At 40.4% G+C, this 20,175-nt stretch overlaps 2 protein-coding genes across 3 annotated transcripts; both read right to left on the bottom strand.

The window, feature by feature from the left end:
• Positions 1 to 3,743: 3,743 nt before the first annotated feature.
• LOC113014154 (uncharacterized) lies at positions 3,744 to 12,030 on the bottom strand. 2 transcript variants are annotated; one of them, XM_026155492.2, is made up of 4 exons: positions 9,612 to 12,030; positions 8,113 to 8,325; positions 7,874 to 7,933; positions 3,744 to 5,397 (listed from the first exon to the last, which is right to left on the bottom strand). In XM_026155492.2, exons 1-4 carry the CDS (start codon positions 9,616 to 9,618, stop codon positions 3,902 to 3,904), a joined length of 1,776 nt encoding a protein of 591 aa, XP_026011277.2. In that variant the 5' UTR covers positions 9,619 to 12,030; the 3' UTR covers positions 3,744 to 3,901. The 2 variants fall into 2 exon arrangements, with proteins under 2 accessions (XP_026011277.2, XP_080154600.1); XM_080298474.1 differs by lacking the exon at positions 9,612 to 12,030 and having other exon boundaries at positions 8,113 to 9,563.
• A 2,765-nt stretch (positions 12,031 to 14,795) lies between these two features.
• Positions 14,796 to 19,756, bottom strand: LOC113019202 (myeloid-associated differentiation marker homolog). The gene is made up of 2 exons (XM_026162755.2): positions 19,259 to 19,756; positions 14,796 to 16,274 (listed from the first exon to the last, which is right to left on the bottom strand). Exon 2 carries the CDS (start codon positions 16,147 to 16,149, stop codon positions 15,307 to 15,309), a length of 843 nt encoding a protein of 280 aa, XP_026018540.1. The 5' UTR covers positions 16,150 to 16,274; positions 19,259 to 19,756; the 3' UTR covers positions 14,796 to 15,306.
• Between the last annotated feature and the right edge of the window lie 419 nt (positions 19,757 to 20,175).

Below are 20,175 nucleotides of genomic sequence, written 5' to 3'. Positions count from 1 at the left end.
GCGACGTGCCGAAGGCTGTCCAAATTACTACCATATCCCAGAATTCATAGCGCGGCCCAGCCAAACTCCAGTTTCCAGCAATGGCGGCCGCTACTAAGTTTTAAAATTACTCATACTAATCTTTCTGGGTCACAAAATAAACTTTTAACATATTTTCAGGCGAGAAAGTAGTTGTGTAAACATCAAATATCTGCTCGGTTTATCAAGATATCCCATATTTGCAAAAGTGCTTCGACGTTTTCAGAGGCGTCTGCTACCCACCAGCTCGACAGCTAGCCGGGAGCTCGAGGGTTACTGATGCGGCCGAGAGCGGCACAACTCCCGGCACATCATTTTCAGATCACCGCGGAGTTTCGCTGCTCGGGTTAAACGTAATATATAAGTCACTTAGACAACCTAAAAATGTTATTGTTGGGCTTTTTTCAGTGTTTTGTTTGTTCGTGAGTAAATCGGTTTGGCTGAGATTAAAGTTATTAGATTAGATAAAATAAAACTTTATTAATCCCCCGGGTGGGTTCCTCCTTGGTTTTCACACAGCTGACTAAACGTCAAACAGAAAACTTATTAAACAGAAGTATGAGACAGTCGAGAATTTACACCAGTGTCTGGTTATATTTTAGATAGCAAGAAGCAGACGGCCGAGTTTATTAAACTCCACCGAGACAGCGGTGACGCTAATCAGAACTAGACCGTCCAATTTCACGCCTTTAAATTTTAAAGGCGTGTTTGTGTGTGTGTTTATACAATTGCTATTATGTTTGCACTTTATGTGTAATGTTACTGACTGCAGAGATCAGTAAGATGTGTGTATTTTTTATTTATTAGTTTTATTTATTTAATATTATTTTTTAATTGAATGACTGTCTAGTAGTTCACAGATGTCGAAAAACTGAGTGTGGTAAAGCCACTGATTTTTTTATGTATATTTCTGCAATCTGCACATTGTACTGACTTTCATTTTAATGTTTACACCAGGGTTCCTTGCCAGCACTTTATGCTCAGATGTTTGTAAGCTAAAAATAAACTATTGTGTATGTTCAAATATACTGTTGTGATTGAAGAAGTTAAATAAAAATGTCAGTCATCAATTCATGCATCACCTCATGTCATCATAACAGAGGTCTGTCTTCCAGGAAAGAACAGTTTAAAATTAATGTAATATAGTATTGGCCATACTATATGATGTATTGCTTGTCTTTGTTTAATAATACAGAAGACAAAGACCTTAAAAAATAATCGCATCGCAATCGCAATATTGGGGCAAAAAATCGCAATTAGATAATTTTCCATAATCGTTCAGCCCTACTGTTAACTATATTTCTGTACATTTACGTATTATGATTCATATTTCCACATTCAGTGACCTTGTTTATAGGTAATTTCATTGTTTGATTGCGTAAAAATGTTCCTAATTTAATGTCTAAAAGCACTTGGAAAAGGCAGAATCCCATGTCAAATTAGCGCAACAAACTCTATTTTCATTACTGAAAATAACCGTATTTTTATGGGACAATTATTTTCTGTTATTTTACGGTCGCATTTTGGCGCCCCAGCTGCCGGAATATTACCGTTTTTTTAAGATGTTTTTTTCCCCTATTTATAGATGATTTCATTGTTTAATCACATTAACATGTTCCTGATTTAATGTTTAGCGGCACTTGAAAAAGGCGAGATCCCATGTCAAATTAGCGCAACTAATTGTATTTTCATTACTGGAAATAACCGTATTTTTATGGGACAGTTTTTTTCTGTTATTTCACGGTCGTATTTTGGCGCCCCAGCTGCCAGAAGATTACCGTTGTTTTAGGATGTTTTTTTTAACAGTGTAAAACAACATATGAAAATGCGGGACTTTTGCCCTTTCACAGAGCAAGCAGTATGTACTGCGCTCATGACTAGGTTGAGTGGATGGCTCAAAATAAAAAGGCCCCAGCCATAGAAAATAATGTATTTCAGAGCTGAGTGGTGCTGCGGTCAATCGCTGCTGTGATTACTAGTGAGAGGTCGCATAAATGGCAAGTATGGGATGAATCTAGGCCTTTTCTTCCCCAAATGTAAAACATACATTAGTGAAGTAGAGTTGCATTGTGAAACACCTTTACACTTGTTGCGCTTATTGTTTTTGCTTTTTCTGCTGCAGCTGCATAATTATTAGAACAGGCACTGCCATAGAAAGAAAAACTATTAAAAACACACCCGTTAGCAAGCATTCAAACTTGCTCACAAGTATTTCAAATATTCTAGCCTGATGACCGACCTCTGTCTCTGACATATTTCCTGATGACTATCTAATTCACACAATGTTTTTTTTCCTCCTTTCCTTGTTTTGAGTAGTTCCTCTGCCTTATATGTACTATATGAACCCAATCCTTGTGTTTCAAATTTATATCACACCACAAGTATAGGATGAATATAGGCCTTTTTTCCCCAAATGTAAATTTATACTTTTTGCTGTTATTGGTTTGGCTTTTTTCTGCTGCAGCTGCATGATCATTAGGACAGCCACTGCCAGAGCATGAAAAATATACCGGTTGGCAAGCATGCAAACTTGCTTGCAAGTATTTCAAGCATTTTCTCTTCCTTGTTTTGATTAGTTGTTGCAACTAGAAGTGGGGGAATTACTCAAAATTTTACTTTTGAACATCTGAAAATGGGATTCTGTAAAGATGTTTCTACTAGCTGAACAATTACATCTACATTTAAAATCTAAATTGAATTAAACCTGAAAGTCAGCACTTCACTCTCACATTCAGTCATGTGTAGTTCATCTGAGGTTTTATTGAAATACATTTAGAATTTGCTAATGACAAGATGATTTTTTAGCATTTACTGATAAACAGAAACTTTATTCATCATGCATACAAGTAATGGACAGAGACTATATTTTGCTTCTGTTAGATACACTTAGATCTGGCGAATAAACTTATCAATAAGCTCGAGGTAATTATGCAAAGTTATTAAAAATCAAAAGCTATCATCCATTACTAATCTTTGGGTATCAAAGCAAACATCTGTCATGCTACCTTTATCTGATTCTTATTGCTGTGCAAATTTCTTAAAGTATATCTTAAAAAAAGAAAGAAAAAAAAAAAATCCCAGCACGCCCCTGCGGGCGGTTTATCCTTCAAGCTCGGGTCCTCTACCAGAGGCCTGGGAGCTTGAGGGTCCTGCGCAGTATCTTAGCTGTTCCCAGGACTGCGCTCTTCTGGACAGAGATCTCCGATGTTGTTCCCGGGATCTGCTGGAGCCACTCGCCTAGCTTGGGAGTCACCGCACCTAGTGCTCCGATTACCACGGGGACCACCGTTACCTTCACCCTCCACATCCTCTCGAGCTCTTCTCTGAGCCCTTGGTATTTCTCCAGCTTCTCGTGTTCCTTCTTCCTGATATTGCTGTCATTCGGAACCGCTACATCGATCACTACGGCCGTCTTCTTCTGTTTGTCTACCACCACTATGTCCGGTTGGTTAGCCACCACCATTTTGTCCGTCTGTGTCTGGAAGTCCCACAGGATCTTAGCTCGGTCATTCTCCACCACCCTTGGGGGCATCTCCCATTTTGACCTCGGGACTTCCAGGTTATACTCGGCACAGATGTTCCTGTACACTATGCCGGCCACTTGGTTATGGCGTTCCATGTATGCCTTGCCTGCTAGCATCTTGCACCCTGCTGTTATGTGCTGGATTGTCTCTGGGGCATATATATATATATATATATATATATATATATATATATATATATATATATATATATATATATATATATATATATATATACTAAAACTATCCACTTAAAAGTAAATAGTTCTCCTGGATAGTGAACTTCTTTGGCAGACAAGTGCTTCTTCTTAAACCTTGTGATGCTGTTCTTTAAATGAAGGAGGCCACGTGCACAAACTGTGCTAAAATTCTATGATGGCAAGAATGATGACAAGAAACAGAAACTGTGTTAAGATAAGGGTCCCAGCAAAAGGCCCTTTAAGAAAAAGCCATGAAAGAAGCAAAGAGTAGAAAACAAACACCAGTACTATCACTCCTTGATTTTGACACAGGTCTTGCAAAGGCGGATACATTTTTTTAATCCGTGCTAAAAGTCTGCATATATTGTATACCCACTTTATTAATTTGATTAAATTTTTCATTTTCTCTATTGCCCATTTCATTATTTTCTTTATTTTCTCTATTACCCATTCTACTACTTTGCTTACTTTAAGCATTGCCCTTGTTCCTGATATTGCTGTAAGTCCTTTTATGACTGTGGCTAGTATAAACCCTAATGCGGCTGCTATACACCCTGTTAGGGTATTTCCCAACCCTAAACAGAACCGAAATATAGCATCCACAGTGCTCCCAAATCCACTACCCCCAGTTGATTGTCCTCTTTCTTTACTGTGGTGTTTGGTTTTTTTTCCATCCAGTATTTCTTCTTCTTTTGTATGATCTTCATTTTCTTTCTCTTCTTCTTCTTCTTTGTCTTCTCTTTCCACAGCTTCTGTTTCTGTTTCTTTATCTTCTTCAACTGCTTCTATTTCTTCTTCTTCTATTTCTTCTTCTTCTTTAGCTTCTTCTATTTCTTCCTCTATTTCTTCTTCTCCTTCTTTATCTTCTTCTTCTATTTCTTCTTCTTTTTTAGCTTCTTCTTTAGCGTCTTCTTTTTCTACTTCTTCTTCTACATCTGATCCCGGAGTTAAAACTACAACAGTTGGCCCAGAGAAAGCCTTTGCCACTGATTCTGCTGCAGGGCCTGTAAGTTTGATCATGTCATTCTTAGAGACACTGATGTTACTGCAGGTGTCTCCGCACTGCAACTTCCTGCTGGTGTAGCACACTCCTTTGTTTTGTTTAACTGTCTGGTCTATTTTATTGAGCAGCTCTGTAACCTGGGACTGGTTGCTGAGGTTGTCACCCTTTAGGTTGCATTTATTAATGATGTGGTATCGGCTCTTGCACTTCCTCATCAGATCACTCAGATATTTATTCTGATCTATGAATTGTTTGATCTTCATTTCATCTGAGTCTGGGCTATCCTGAGTAAAGACAACTGTAGCATATTTAAAAACTTCCTCTGAGAAATACTGGCTTATTTTCTCAATGAAAGCCTGCTGCTGCTGGTCTGTGGATTTCTCCACTTTGAGCACAATGAGAAAAGCATGAGGCCCTGGAGTGCACTCAGTGACACACCTCAGTATTTCAGGCTTCAGCTCCTCCTCTGATCTATTTGTGCAAAGCAAATCAGGAGTGTTGATCAGGGTAATCCTTCTTCCATGAACAGATTTGGACTCAGTTTGACACTCAGTGTTGTTAACCTTGAACACGTCTTCTCCAAACATGGCGTTTGCTAGGCTGCTTTTCTCAGCTTCAGTGTTTCCCAGCAGGACAACCCTGTACAATTGTTCCACTGGAAAGAAGTGAAGACAGAAAATTAATTGAGCATTTGACTACTGGTATGTTGTAATATTGAGCTACAAGATTAAATAGCAAAAATATCCATAAATGTGCCTGTTGTTCAGCCATCGGTCATTAGAGAATAATTGTTTGTTAACTAGAGGTTTATGGGGCACCGTTTGTAAATTGAAACATGCTGAAATTAATGGCAACATTTTTCCACATTTAGCTCAAAACCTTATGTGTACCCTGACAAAAGGTAGAAGAAAAATGGACTCTCCTGGACTCCTTCATTTTATTTACAAAAAAACAAAAGCAAAACATAAGACCAGGGGCCCGTTCTTCGTACCTCGCTTACTACATCCAAGATCAAATGACACATCCAAGATCAAATCATCGCGCTAACTCTGAGCTCGCTATTCCGGTTCTTCGAACACACCTGTTGTTGACGATTAGTATAGCTGGATGAAGTAATGTGAGATCACTGGGTGGCTTAACAGGGGCTATGCATCGATAGTAGAAACATTGATCGGCAACCCTTTGATTGGTCGGTGAAAATGTCGAAGGAGCGCGCTCGGTATTTTTCGGCAGCAGAGCAAGAACTCTTGATTGAGGGATTTCAGGAGTTTCAAAGTTTAATTAAAACGCAAGGGAACACTGCAAAGGCTGCAAAAGCAAGGAGAGAGGGCTGGCAGAAAGTTGCTGACAAATCAAACTCGTAAGTAATTTAATAATAATAATAATAATAATAATGGATTGGATCTATATAGCGCTTTTCAAGGCACCCAAAGCGCTTTACAATGCCACTATTCAGTCACTCTCACATTCATACACTGGTGGAGGCAGCTACAGGTGTAGCCACAGCTGCCCTGGGGCAGACTGACAGAAGCCAGGCTGCCATATCGCGCTATCGGCCCCTCTGGCCAACACCAGTAGGCGGTAGGGTAGATTTATTATATTACACTATATTATCCAATATTATATTACATTATATTACATTATGTTACATTATATCCTCTTTCACATTAGAGCCACAACAGGACCCACTAGAACATGGGAACAAGTAAAAGTGAAATATAAGAATATTCTACAGAATGGTAATATTTATCACTTATATTGCTTGTCGTCTCTTGAAAAGAGACCCTGAAATAATCTGTTTGTTTGTTCATAACAGCAACCAAGAAAAGGGCAGAGCAAAAAAAGACAGGTGGTGGTCCTGCACCCCCTCATCAACAAGTTGGTTAAGTGAATAATACCCTCACGGGAATATCGATATCTCTCTATGAGCACACTGTCGCGCTGAGCTAAAGGATCCTGTCTATCCCGCAATATACGCTGAATTCTGAGGACTCTCTGTTAGGTTTTGTATTGTTGATTGTCATTTATGCTTAGAAATATCTACTTATATATGCTTAGAGTTTTATAATTAGTTTTAGATTGGTAGAGGTTTGATCCTTGATAGTCTGCAAACCTTGTGTGCATAGAGAGCACTCTGGGAGCATGGGAGAGGTCGTACCTTCTCTTATTGTTTTATGGTAGGATTAACGTAGCTATATCTGTCTTAGTCTAAGTGCCTTTTGGCACACACACATACACACACACACACAGGCAAGGTACTCTTTGTTTGTATGTAGACGTCATATGTTAATGAACCTATGCATATTCATGTAACCTCAATAAAAGAGCAGTGTTACGGGAGAACGGACGAGAGCAACTGGGGTCAAGCGAAGGAACGGCGTCTGTCCGGTTCTCTCCCGTGCACGAGAAACATGAAGAACATTGCCTACTTCGTGTCTTGCTTGCTGTGTAATTATATTGTCTTCAACGTTCCAGCGAATAGGTTCAAGCTACAAACCTATCACTGTCCTTATCAATCTTGCACCTTCCGCAATGGGTGGTTTGCGTATACGGACAGGACATGGCTGCGACAGGCTTCCCAAATCCACCTTCGCTTTTATAGCCGTGGTCTCTCATCTTGATTACACGAAGTAATTTACTATTACTACTCTAAAATATGAATTACATCTGAAATAATCAAATACATGAAATAGAATGATTAATAGTACATTTCCCTTTTTTAGGAAATGACCTGTATGTATCTGTGTGAAATCAATAAAAGGATCAAGTACTGCATTATCTTTAGTTACATTGATAATATTTATTTATGGAAAAACAGTGGTAAAATATCACTGTTGCTTTCGTATACATGAAGCGGACATACCTGCGTGGCCGCGATCTAATCCTGTTTGCATAAAGTAAGCCTTCTCCCGAGCAGGTTTACGCTTACGGATCTGTTGCTATGACAGCAAGTCCCGGATGAGCTTCGGGGAACCGAACGATCCAAGATCACGCAAAATCGTCAACAATCAAATCCAGCTAACTTACTTAGCGAGGTACGAAGAACGGGCCCCAGGAGAGCAGTCTGTGGTGACGCTTTCCTCAGAGAACACAACTGAGTTAAACTCATGTCTCGTCAAATAAGTTGTTACCTTTGATGTACTTTTGAGCCCCTGGTGCTTTTCCTTCCATGACAATCATTGCTGGTGGCACTAAAAAGGCAAAACAAGTGAAAATAACACATTATATAATTCTGTTTTGTTAGAGTTGTTTATTCATATTTCTTAAAAAAAAAAAAAAAGGAATAAGAGGATCAAGGGCATGCTTTGCAAAGATTAGATTTGATGAAATGCCACAGAAATGCTTGGTTTATTTGTTTCGTTCAGGATACCTGTAATAGGTTTGACATTTTCATCATCTTTCTGTGCTGCGTCTTCTTCTCGTGGTGTAACCACTTTGACGCTCATATTTTTCTGCAAACCTGCTACACGTTGACAGAAAGCTTCTGTCAGAGGTCCAGCTGCAGGGCCTGCTAATTTGATCCATACTTGCTTAGAGATGCTTTCCCTGATTTCAGCGGGGAGCTGGGGGATTCCTGGGTGTTCTAGTAGAGATAAATTACAGTCTTTAATTAATAGTGCACATTTATGTGGCTGGGATAATCTATTTTCAGCCATTTATACTGTTGCTGAATGAATGGAACACATAAATTAAATCACCAGAAGAGGTTAAAAACATCCATAAAATAATGATAGCATAGGAGAAATGTGACGCTGCATTCTGCGCATCCATAATAGGAATCAAAGTAACATATCTGCCTTTATGCAACATGTTGAGTTTGTTTGGCAAAGTCTGATCACAAGCTCCAAAATCAAAGAAAAGAAAGTTTTTCTGACATTAATGTTTCTATGATTTCATGTATATAATGCTAACTTTATAAGAAAATGTTCAAACCACCTCTTTAGATATTCTACTGCTATTTATGCCAGTTGTATACAATCTGTGAGTTTAATCCAGACTGTAAAGACTGTGAGGAATGTGTTCTGGATAAAAACATAGAGTTTAAATGCATGCATGAGATGTGCTATGTATGTGTTCAGTACGTTTATTTTCAGCACTTAATATCTTTAAGTGTCAATGTCATACATAACTCTAATATTTGTTAATTCTCTTCAATTTCCACACAGGACATCAACCCTTCAGCCACCTTCTGGTGAAAATGGTTAGTGAAGACGGTGGCAATGGCTCTGCTCTACTAATGTTTGGTTTTGGCTCCATCTAGAGGTTCCTGAAATATAATGCAATATTGTGTCATGAACCTAAGATTTCCTGATCTTTTTTTTTTTTTTTTTTTGATGCATTCACTGCACGGCCTTTTAGATTAAATTAATGATTAAATTAAACCGTTAATTAATTAATTTAAAAAACAGAACTAATTTCTTTTGACTGCATTAAATCGTCATTAATGCAGTCTGGCTCACAGATTAAAACGATAAGTCATGTATCATAAAAAATAAAAAGCACCAGCAGGCCACGTGCTTGGTTTGGTCCGACATTTCACATTTGCCTGTACTGATTTCATCGCAATATTCTTAACGCGCCAACCTGTCGTTTCCATTGATTATTTATATAATATTAGACTTGGTCAGAGGGCCCGGTGGCGCCAGTGTTCGGCAGCCTCGCCTCTGTCAGTGCGCCCCAGGGTGGCTGTGGCTACAATGTAGCTTGCCATCACCAGTGTGTGAATGTGTGTGTGAATGGGTGGATGACTGGATATGTAAAGCGCTTTGGGGTCCTTAGGGACTAGTAAAGCGCTATACAAATACAGGCCATTTGTCAAAATGCATGTGGTTGTTATAACTGAAGAATATTAGGAATAAAATAACTTACCAGGCATGTTTGCAAAAATCAGCGAAGAGCAGAGCTTCACGACTATTGCTTGTTTCCGTTGATTCTCTGAGCTTACTTTCACTTGCTGTTTGAAACGTGGCCGTTTGGGTCTGGGGGTTTCAGTTTGAGTAGAAACAAAAAGTGAACTTGCCTGTTTTCAGTTGCTGAACTCTGCATTTACAAAATATCTTAACTCAGATGTGAGAGTAAAACTTATTGTAACTTATTCGTTTTCCAGCTCAATTTTGATTCAAGTTTGTCTTTTACAGTGTTGTAAACCATCATTATTCTTAACCTGCTTTCAGAAGGAAATGGGTTTTGATGGGTTTGATGAATGAAAGGTAACACGTGACTCATTGCCACACAATAAAATGCAGACACTAACATCTTACTGTTAATGCTTAGAAGGTTTACCCTTTTATGTAGACTAGAACAGAAAAGATAAGTGTTCCATTGGTCTTGCTATGAGCTGCTATATGATTTGATAGCATGTTCATGAAGTGAAAAATGTAAATGTATAATGTTGCATTCTTTTCTTTTTGTGCTTTTGCCACATGGTGTAAATTCAGTAGAAAGTACAGTATATACACATAACAGGTTGCAGGGAAGACACTTGTTTTATGCATAAACATGCTGGACATTAAAGTAAGGATAGAAGAAGCTCAAGTCCAATATTAAGTCAGATTTTAAGTTTTCTTGTTAATATTTGAGAAAGCCAAAACAAGCAAGTATAATCTATTATGAATAAACACAAACAAATCAATGTTAAAATGGGTAAATTCCTTTTTTCTAAGTTTCTAAGTGTCCGTCTCCATAGCTGGACTGGCCATCGGGCATACCGGGCATTTGCCTGGTGGTCGGCTAGCGATTTTTTGTTTTTATGGGCCGATGGATTCTTTTTTTTTTAGGAAGAGTATGTATAATGAAAGGTGTTGGATTGGCTAATTGGTCATGATCGACTCTGGGCTGGACCAATTACAGCCGAGGAGGCGGATGCACCCTCCCCCTTGTTTAGCAATCACGTGATTTTCGCGCATTGCATGCCGGGAACTAGTGGCAAAACAATCCAAGTACCGCATCAATTGCAAGCATTTGCAGCACCGCAAAACGTTCATTCTCCGGTTCCAATACCTTCTTGTTTTTTCTTTGCCGCACAAAAAAGGAATGTACAAAACAAAAGGAGAAGAATGGAAGGGCTTGTCTCCGGTAATATGGACCTATACAAGGCTGCGTCCTACAACGTGCGCAGCGCGGTCCGAAAGGCAAAGCGGAGCTACGGGGAAAAACTAGAGTCACAGCTACGACAGTGCGACTCTAGGAGCCTGTGGAAAGGACTGCGGACTATAACGGACTATAAACGACCAGCTTCTTCAATGATGAATGCCGATGCTTCACTGGCTGATGAGCTGAACACGTTTTATGCTCGCTTCGACGCCGCAGCAATTAAAACAACAAACGGCTGCGCGCGCTCGGAGTGCACCAGTGAAGAAAATGCATTCGTCATCACAGAGCATGCCGTGAGGAACACCTTCAGGAGGGTGACCACCAGGAAGGCAGCAGGACCAGATGCAATCCCTGGCCGGGTCCTTAGAGCCTGCGCTGATCAACTAGCACCGGTGTTCACGGAGATCTTCAACCTCTCCCTGGCCCAAGCTGTGGTTCCCACGTGCTTCAAACGTTCCATTATTGTCCCTGTTCCAAAGAAACAACAGCCCGCTTGCCACAATGACTACCGTCCAGTAGCACTGACTTCAATTGTGATGAAGTGTTTTGAAAGACTGATGAGAGATCACATCACTTCTTCACTTCCTGCCACCATCGACTCACTTCAGTTTGCTTACCGGACTAATCGTTCCACAGACGATGCCATATCTCACCTGCTCCACACATCCCTGAGTCACCTGAACACTGGCAGAGGGAATTATGTTAGGATGCTGTTCGTGGACTACAGTTCAGCATTCAACACAATAATTCCCTCTAAGCTTTTCACCAAGTTGACGGATCTAGGACTCAGCTCATCACTGTGTCAGTGGATCCTCAACTTCCTCACAGACAGACCCCAATCAGTGAGGGTAGGAAAACAAGTCTCCCCCTCCATCTCACTCAGCACTGGAGTGCCTCAGGGCTGTGTTTTAAGCCCCCTGCTGTACTCACTGTACACTTATGACTGTGTAGCCACATCCGACACCACCTCCATTGTCAAGTTTGCTGACGACACTGCTGTTGTGGGCCTGATCTCCGACAACATCGAGACGGCCTACCTGGAGGAGATTAGGAACCTGGAGACCTGGTGCCAGGAGAATAACCTCCTCCTAAACATCAGCAAAACTAAGGAGCTGATCGTGGACTTCACTACAAAGCAGGCGAGGAATTACAAACCCCTCATCATCAGTGGCAAGCCAGTGGAGAGAGTGGACAGTTTCCGATACCTGGGTGTCCACATCACTCAGGACCTGTCATGGTCCTGTCACATCAACACCCTGGTTAAGAAAGCCCGTCAGCGTCTCTTCTTCCTCAGAAGACTTAGAGACTTCCATCTGCCACTGAAGGTGCTCAAGAACTTCTACTCCTGCACCATCGAGAGCGTCCTGACGTCAAACATCTGCACCTGGTTTGGGAACAGCACCAAGCAGGACAGACGAGATCTGCAAAGGGTGGTGCGCTCGGCAGAACGCATCATTCAATCAGAGCTCCCTGACCTGCTGTCCATCTACACCAAGCGGTGCAAGTCCAAAGCTAGGAAGATTATGATGGACCTCTCCCATCCCAACAATGGACTCTTCTCACTGTTGAGGTCTGGGAAGCGCTTCCGCTCCCTTAAGGCCAAAACAGAGAGAATGAAGAGGAGCTTCTTCCCCCAGGCTATTCGGGGCCTGAACCAGGTGTAGGACTGGACTCTCCCAAACACGTCACTATAAGACTGGACTCTCACACACGTCACCACACGCACCACCACACATTTCCTATAATCCTATAATTCCTATAATTTATAATCCTTATCTTTATAATCTCTTCTGCTATTTGCACATTCTTTACTGTAAATTCCTAAGTTAATTTGTAAATTTTTGTAGTAAATTGTAAATATTGTAAAACTTTTCTTCTGTCATTTAATGGTCGGGAGGAGTGAAAGGGTCAGACCCTTACGAGCACACAGAGTGGACAAAAGACGTTAGCGTGCTGCCCAACTTTATATATTTATAATTATACGGTTCTTGGAGTGAGTGCATACACTCATGAAGTTTAGTAACTTCAGGTCACTGCAACAAGCCCAGGTACAGTTTACCGACGGATGGGTGCAGGACCTTGAAATGCACCGTGTAGAACGAAAGACCATCGTACGAACAAAGGTAAGTTTACCAGTCTCACAAATCGTCTTCATAAATACACATTCGTTAACCGTTTATTAATAGGACCTTTGAGCTCAACGGTAATTAATTAGTAGTGGAAATAATTTCTGGCAGCATTACAGAAATGTAGCAGTGACAATAATATTGTATGTTGTAATCGCACTGGACAATTAGTGATACAAAACAACTGTTTTACCCTGTGAATAAAAGTATATGTTTTTGTCAATGTACCATGGTAATAACAGAAGCGAAACGCAATATTGTGTCAGGACAATTCACTATTTATGCACAATAAACAAAGGAGCATAGCGCGACAATTTCTGTTCAGCGCCAGACTTGCTTGTAACCTATAGCACCAATTATGTTAAGAAAAATGACGCATTAACTACTACAAAACTCTGACCTTTGTGGGAATGCTTGGAGCAGACTAACCTGTGAGCTGGAGTGTTCTGGGACGTTATATTTGGTCTTTGAATGGCTGCAATCCAGGCCATCCGTCGGCTCTTACTTCGGAAACATGGCTTTAAAAATTTCTCTTCAACGACGTAATCCGATTAAAAAAAAAAAACGATCTCTTTACCCGTCGGCTTCCCGTGGCTGTCATGCGACCGGCTATTGCAGTTAATAATACAACAGCTTCTTGCCATTTTTTGTGTTTCTTTTTATCGCTGTTTAACTGGTTTCAATTGAAAGCCTGCGTGCGCTAGTACCTCTTGCCACAAGTTCCCAGAATCCTTTGCGGTTTTACCCCTGAATGACGTCACATTTTCAATCTTTATCCTGGTGGGCCGGTCTCTAGTCAAAATGCCCGGGCTGATTTTTTGTCCCAGTCCAGCCATGTCTGTCTCCCTAAAGGTTTAATCACATTTACACCAGTTTGGACTTTATTCAGCATCTGCTTCATTTGTACCTTTTTCTATGATGTTTTTGCTGCATAACATCCTGTAAAGTCACCTTTAAGCGTGCCTGTTTCTGATTTTCCTTTTATTAAAATAATTTACATTTTAATAGTTCTCTCCCAGTATGCCAATGTTGGCACTTTATGGTAGTGCCTGCCAAAATTTCCCCAAAGGCCCTAAAAACTAAACTGTCTGATCTCTGCTTTTGTGTAATTCAGCCATTTTTGTTGTATTTCTTTCCTTTCTGTATCACATTGCCATACCTGCTTCTTTGTTTGCTTGCAATGTACTTTCCGTTTATTCAGGTTGCTCCTCCACCTGGACCTGGTTTTCATCCTTTAAAGTTTCTTTCAAGATTGTGTTTTAAGGATATTAAGGTAGCTGCCACACTTATTCACCAAAACACTGATTAACGTCTTCTGGAAATGCTGCAATAGCTTTAACACTGCAATATGGCAGAGACCAACAGTGTAAACAATACACAATACAAATTTCACTACTTGAAGAAATCATACACAGTAGTGTGGCACACATGCCAGACTTTGCATAAAATACTGAATAGTGCCTTCCGCCCTGCAGGGTCTCCTCTTAAGTGATTCATTTATCAGTGTTGGGTATTTAAAAAGACGTATAGATTTCCAATGAAATGAAAGTTCTTGTATTCATTGTAGCAATTATTCAAAGGGTGAAAACACATGACTGTTTGAATTAAAAGTACTTTTTATGACTAAGTATAACTAATTATCGATACTGTCATCTTTGACAGCTCATCTCACTTATTGCTAATATATATTGTAATATATCTGTATCACTAAAGCACTTCTGGATGGATGCAAACTGCATTTCGTTGCCCTGTACCTGTGCATGTGCAATGACAATAAAGTTGAATTCTATTCTATTCTATTCTATTTAGAAGTGAGTAAAAAGTCTGAGATATATTTGTTTTATGATAAAAGCTTTATTTTTTTTAACTAATACAAATATCATAATACTTTGTTGCCATTATTATGAAATTGATTCTGATATGACTTTAAAGCACTATTAACAAAAGATTACAAGATGATGATCTTTCAGTTAGAGCGTGTTGAAATGCAAGTGCCCAATTTTGCCACCCCCCTGTGCTCCAGTGTGCTGACTTTATTGGCTTTAATAGTATATAATGTACTTTTTTCCCACACAATTATGTGAAATCTCACACTTTGATAGCTGACGTAAGAGTTGTGTTGCACACATCATTTCACATTAGAGGTTAAATACTGTATGGCAATTATTTGATCACATTCAAATAAATAAATACTCACAGGCAAAACAGGCTTTTCAAATTTGGGACTGCTTTGTAGGACTTCAATATTTTTTTTTTAAATTCAGGGTTTAAAAAAAGGGGGGGAGCTCAGCATTAGCTCTACTGCTCTGCAAAGCTATTGTTTACTCTCTTCTTCTCTCTTCTTCTCAGCCACTGACAAACACTAACCTGGCACTGTACACTAGGTCAGCAACGTAAAGCAGGAAATTGATGGCAGTGATTACAGAAGCAGCGATTGTTTCTGAGTTATCGTTTCTCCTGTAACTCTTGTTAAACTGGAACACAGGCCAGAGGATGGTGGCAGTCAAATACATGATAACTGCCAGGAGCCCGTATGCCGAAAGGAACTTGGAGAATGGGATGGGGAGACAGCCGGTCCACTCTCCCACACACAGCACCACCACAGCCATGGAGAGGATGAAGCAGATGCAGTACACTGCCATGCACCACTTCAGTGCTGGATGATGGTCGTATGTCACTGGGCTGCTGATGAGGATGAAGATAATACAGGCCAAAAAGGTCTGGCACACTTTCAGTAAGCCCGGAGCTGTAGCCATGTAACCTGCCACCTCTCCTGGCCTTGCTTTAGACAGGCTCACCTCCCCCATGTAGGCAACCGCTGCCAGGCAGGAGAAGACTGTGGAAACTATGCGATGGTCACGGGTTTCACTGGCCTGTTGGTGTCTAAGGAAGAAGACTGGGAAGATGATGGATGCTGAAAGGCAGAGGAGTGCAGCATAGCAGGCGACAGTGATGGGGAAGTTGGACCAGGACACTGGCACCCGGGCCTGGAGGCCGAACAACTCTACCAGCAGGACCAGCAGAGTGCAAGCGAAGCTGAACGCCCAGCAGAAGATGCACCAGTCAGCCATGCCTTGGTGTGGCAGATGAGCTCCATGTGCAGCGACACTAAATGCAACACAGGTGAATAACAGGGCAGCTACTCGCATCCAGAGCAACTGGGAAGTAGGGACCACAATCAATGGCATGATGGGATGTTACAGTCTGTCAGGAGGTGAAAGTGACTTTAATAGTCCTGCAAGTTTCAAGACGAGTCTTGTACTGAATGTCGGATCCTGCTTCTCCTCTACTTAGTGGGCATTTGTCTCATAATCTGCAGGAAGAAGACAAAGATAATCAGAATAAAATGAAGCAAATATGTGTTAATATGCAGTTAAGGATTAACTGTACAGTACGTCTGTGGAAAACAAAATTATTTTAGACATTTTAAAAATGTTGAAATTGTTTTAAAATGATTTATTCCTTTAATTATGCACAGTCCATAAAAAGAGTAGCTGAGTTTTCCAAAGTCTAACATTTAATTTTAATCTTATTTCTTGTTCAAATCACATGCCATGCTTATGCTATACTAGTACTATACTAGCAAAATTTTACCATTGGACTGTTCATAAATAAGCTAACAGCCAAATGTACAGGGGGAATACAATACCTAGTGACCTGCAACATCAAACTTAACAATTATTAAAACGTTTCTCACCCCTGACTAACATGCCTGGGCTCTAACTTAAATTGCACAAAGCTAAAGGAATTTGTGAGGTCTGGTGTTCAGGCTGTGGCCTGTGTATGCAGGAAGCTGCGATCTGACTGCTTAATCTTCAAGGAATTGGAAAGTCCCTCAGTGTAAACCAAAGTGGGCGTAGTGCCTTTCAAACTCTCTGGAGTTTGATCCTGGTCTGTTATCCAAAGCATGGCCATTTTAGTTTGCTGGTTGGGTTGTATGTATACTGTATATTTTCAACAAATATGCTTCATTGCCTGTGTGTGCAACCTTCTATGAGCAGCTAGTTGTTCCATGAATGCGTGAGAAGAATTCTAGCCACTTGGGTGTCACCAGGGGCTGATTGTGACCCAATGTATATAAAGAGCTAACCTGGGATGTGTTCCAATAGTAAATTTTTCCTAGGAATCTTACTAACTGACAGAAGTGACCTGGAAGTATCTATTTAGTGGCAATAATGAGATCTGTTCCAGTCCTCCAAATATTTAGGAAAGGAAGTTCAGTGCTTCCTTTGTTGTCCCCTTTAGCTTAGGATACAACGGCATTATTCTTTATGAAGGGGAAGAAGAAAAAAGCTGTCCCATAATTCATTGTGACAGACAATTTAAACATTCATAAAAACAACAGACATAATAAACAAAGAGTAGTTCATCTAAGAGATGTGTTTAATTTTAAAGAACATAGGACAGATTTACTGAGTGGGGCAAAACATGCCACATTATTACACAATTACAGGTTGATCTACTAACAGTGTTCTGTAATTTATATGAGATGAGGGCTGTTCACTTCAGTAGAAAAACTCAGCCAAGAACCATGTGAATTAGTGGTTCAAAAATACCAGGGAGGGAGCATGAGACAGCGATTGATGAGTGACTTTTAACAAAAATAATCAAGTGTAAGCTCAGGTTTCACATATGTTTCTCTCAGGAAACAGCAAGGCAGTTCAGATAAATAAGAGGGGGATAAAGGAAAATCTGCATGCTTTTGACATGAGAAGTAACTGTACTGATAGAAATAACTGGGCACTATGTAAAAGGTTCTAAAGATTAGTACACAGGTGGAGTCCAGAATTTATCAAGAGGAAAGCTGCATTATTACAAATGGAAATCTGTGTGGAACTGCTAACAAACAATACCAAATATTATTGAGCATCAGACCACAAGCTGTCCCGGTTACTATGTTACTGCACCACATCTGTAAATCACCTTAAAATCACATTCTAATAATGGCAAATACAACATTTGTGCATTAATCTAACGCCTGCATTTTCACTGACTCTTATTTTATTCATTTCAGATTTAGCAGGTGAGTCCCTCACTGTGCACGCACTGCTGAGAAAACCCCCAGCTCAGTTCATTTCTGCTTGAAATTCCCATTATTATTGAGGAGCATTAAGAGGGGCTTGCCTCTAAACACTCACTGTGAGGACTGAGTAAACAGTTTTAAGATTAAGAGTTTCCGCGCTGCTCATAACTTCTCATGTGCATTATCTGGCATCTTGAAGCTAATCTATAGAGCATCATGATGCCAGTGTCTCCAAATTCTGCATTCTGCCTTTTAGCCAAATCCCCATATACTTATGAGATAGGTAAAAGTAGGTGTTTTGGCAGATTGAGTGAGTAAGGAAATACCCTTTTACCGACATCATTTTTAATTCAAAAGAGTGAAACATCTGTTGTATTTCTAGGGTGTGGCGAATTTCACTAGACGATAAACTCTAGCTCACCCCCGCCCCCATAGGTCACGTTCAATAAACTCACACAAAACAGGAAGCAGCTCTGAAGAGCTAACAGCGAGTATCCAGGAAGCAACAGTAGCAGCATCGAAGCAGTTTTTCAGACTAAATGGCAATCATGCCAGAATATTAGGACTATTTCGGGTATATTTTTTAACAGGGATCAACATCCAGAAAAGTGTTTTTTAAGTTCCTGTTGGATTCTCTCAGTTTAAACACACTCCATGCATGGTGATCTAAACTGAGAGAGATGACTGTTAATATTTCAACAGCAGCATGGTACCGAGACATCAGAAAAAGGTGCGGTTGTGCGGTGTAGGTTATGTGGCCTCTTCTGCTGACAGGAAACCAGGTTTGGGTTTACGCTTTTGGTTTGGTAGCGCGCATACCATGCATACCTCGGTTCTTAACACAAACCAATCGAGGGGGTCGTGCCACATAAAGCTTAAAAGTTAAAGGGAACCACCCACACTGTTGTAAAATGGGGGCAAAGAAAGTTTCTCACAAATAACAGGTTATGTTAAATCAAATAGGCCACTGCAGGATTTCTTACCTCTCTTAAAATAACAAAGCTATGAAAGAAATCTATGCTCGTTTTCATGCAGATACCCTACCAGAGGAGGCGTGTTTATTTCTAAGAGTATGTTCTGTATAACAGAGGCGTTTATCAACCGTTTAACTGAGTAATTAAGAAGTTTTCCATGTCAGATAGCGGACATAACGCGCCTCGGTGCTATGCCTTTGTAATCAGCTCTACTCCAAGAATAGACCGCGATAAACACGAGCTGCTACGTTTTACTTAAAATCTTTCAGAGCAACATATCATTCTGAGGCGGGATCTTACCGATTTCTGAGCCACCAGGAGTTTTATTTCACAATAATGTTAAAGCTTTAAGTTCCTCGGCGCATCCCCTCTGTTATCCAGCGATATCTGTCTGCGGGCTGTGGGTCCCACGCCCCACACTGCCATATTTGGTAAAGTCTAAAACCTCCTCCACGTCCAGCAAAATCGTCACAGTTCCTCTTCTCGGAGATGGCTTACTCACATAATAAAGGAACAAATAAAAAGGTCATTTCTGGCATGTCCTCACTAGGGATGCTTACGCAGTTGTGTCGAGTAGTAGCGCTGCTGCATGGGCGTGGACGCTTGTTACTGCCAGTAAACAAATAAATGAATAAATACATTAACAGGCAGCGATAGGTCAAAAGTGTAAGTTATGTCATAATTTGGGGTTATTGTGTCAAAATTCTGACACAATAACCCCACATTATGACTATCTTGAAATTTCAAGTTACTTCTGAGTAGAAATGTCAAGACTCCTGAGTGGAATTTTACAGAGAGGAAGCAGTAAGTGAGGCTGGAAAGAATCACATCAAGCATCCAGAAAATCCTCCCAGGGTTGTGCCCTCCTCTCTCCTCTCTTCCCTCTAAGCAAACCGCTGCACCCGTCTGGTACAATCGTGAAGTTCACAGATGACATGTCATAGACTCATCGAGGATGGTGATGAGCGTGCATAAAGATGTGGGGCAAAACTTGATTTTACGTCAGCAGCACAGAAAGCGTCTGAAGGTGAGCTTAAAAAATTATTGCAGGCTACATTATGGAAGAGATGCTACCGCTGCGTACTGTCTTTAAAAAAAATGATTAATTTCTATTGTTTGCCCACTCAAGGTTTATAGGGATTTTAAGAAGTATTTAGTTAAATTAAGTTACTTTTCTGACACAGCAATTAGATAAGTATTTTAAATACAATATTGAC

The sequence above is a fragment of the Astatotilapia calliptera genome, chromosome 3, assembly GCF_964374335.1.
Source record: "Astatotilapia calliptera chromosome 3, fAstCal68.1, whole genome shotgun sequence".
Lineage (NCBI taxonomy): Eukaryota > Metazoa > Chordata > Actinopteri > Cichliformes > Cichlidae > Astatotilapia > Astatotilapia calliptera.
The sequence above is the reverse complement of the archived record's forward strand: the minus strand, read 5'-3'. Positions and strand labels throughout refer to the sequence as shown.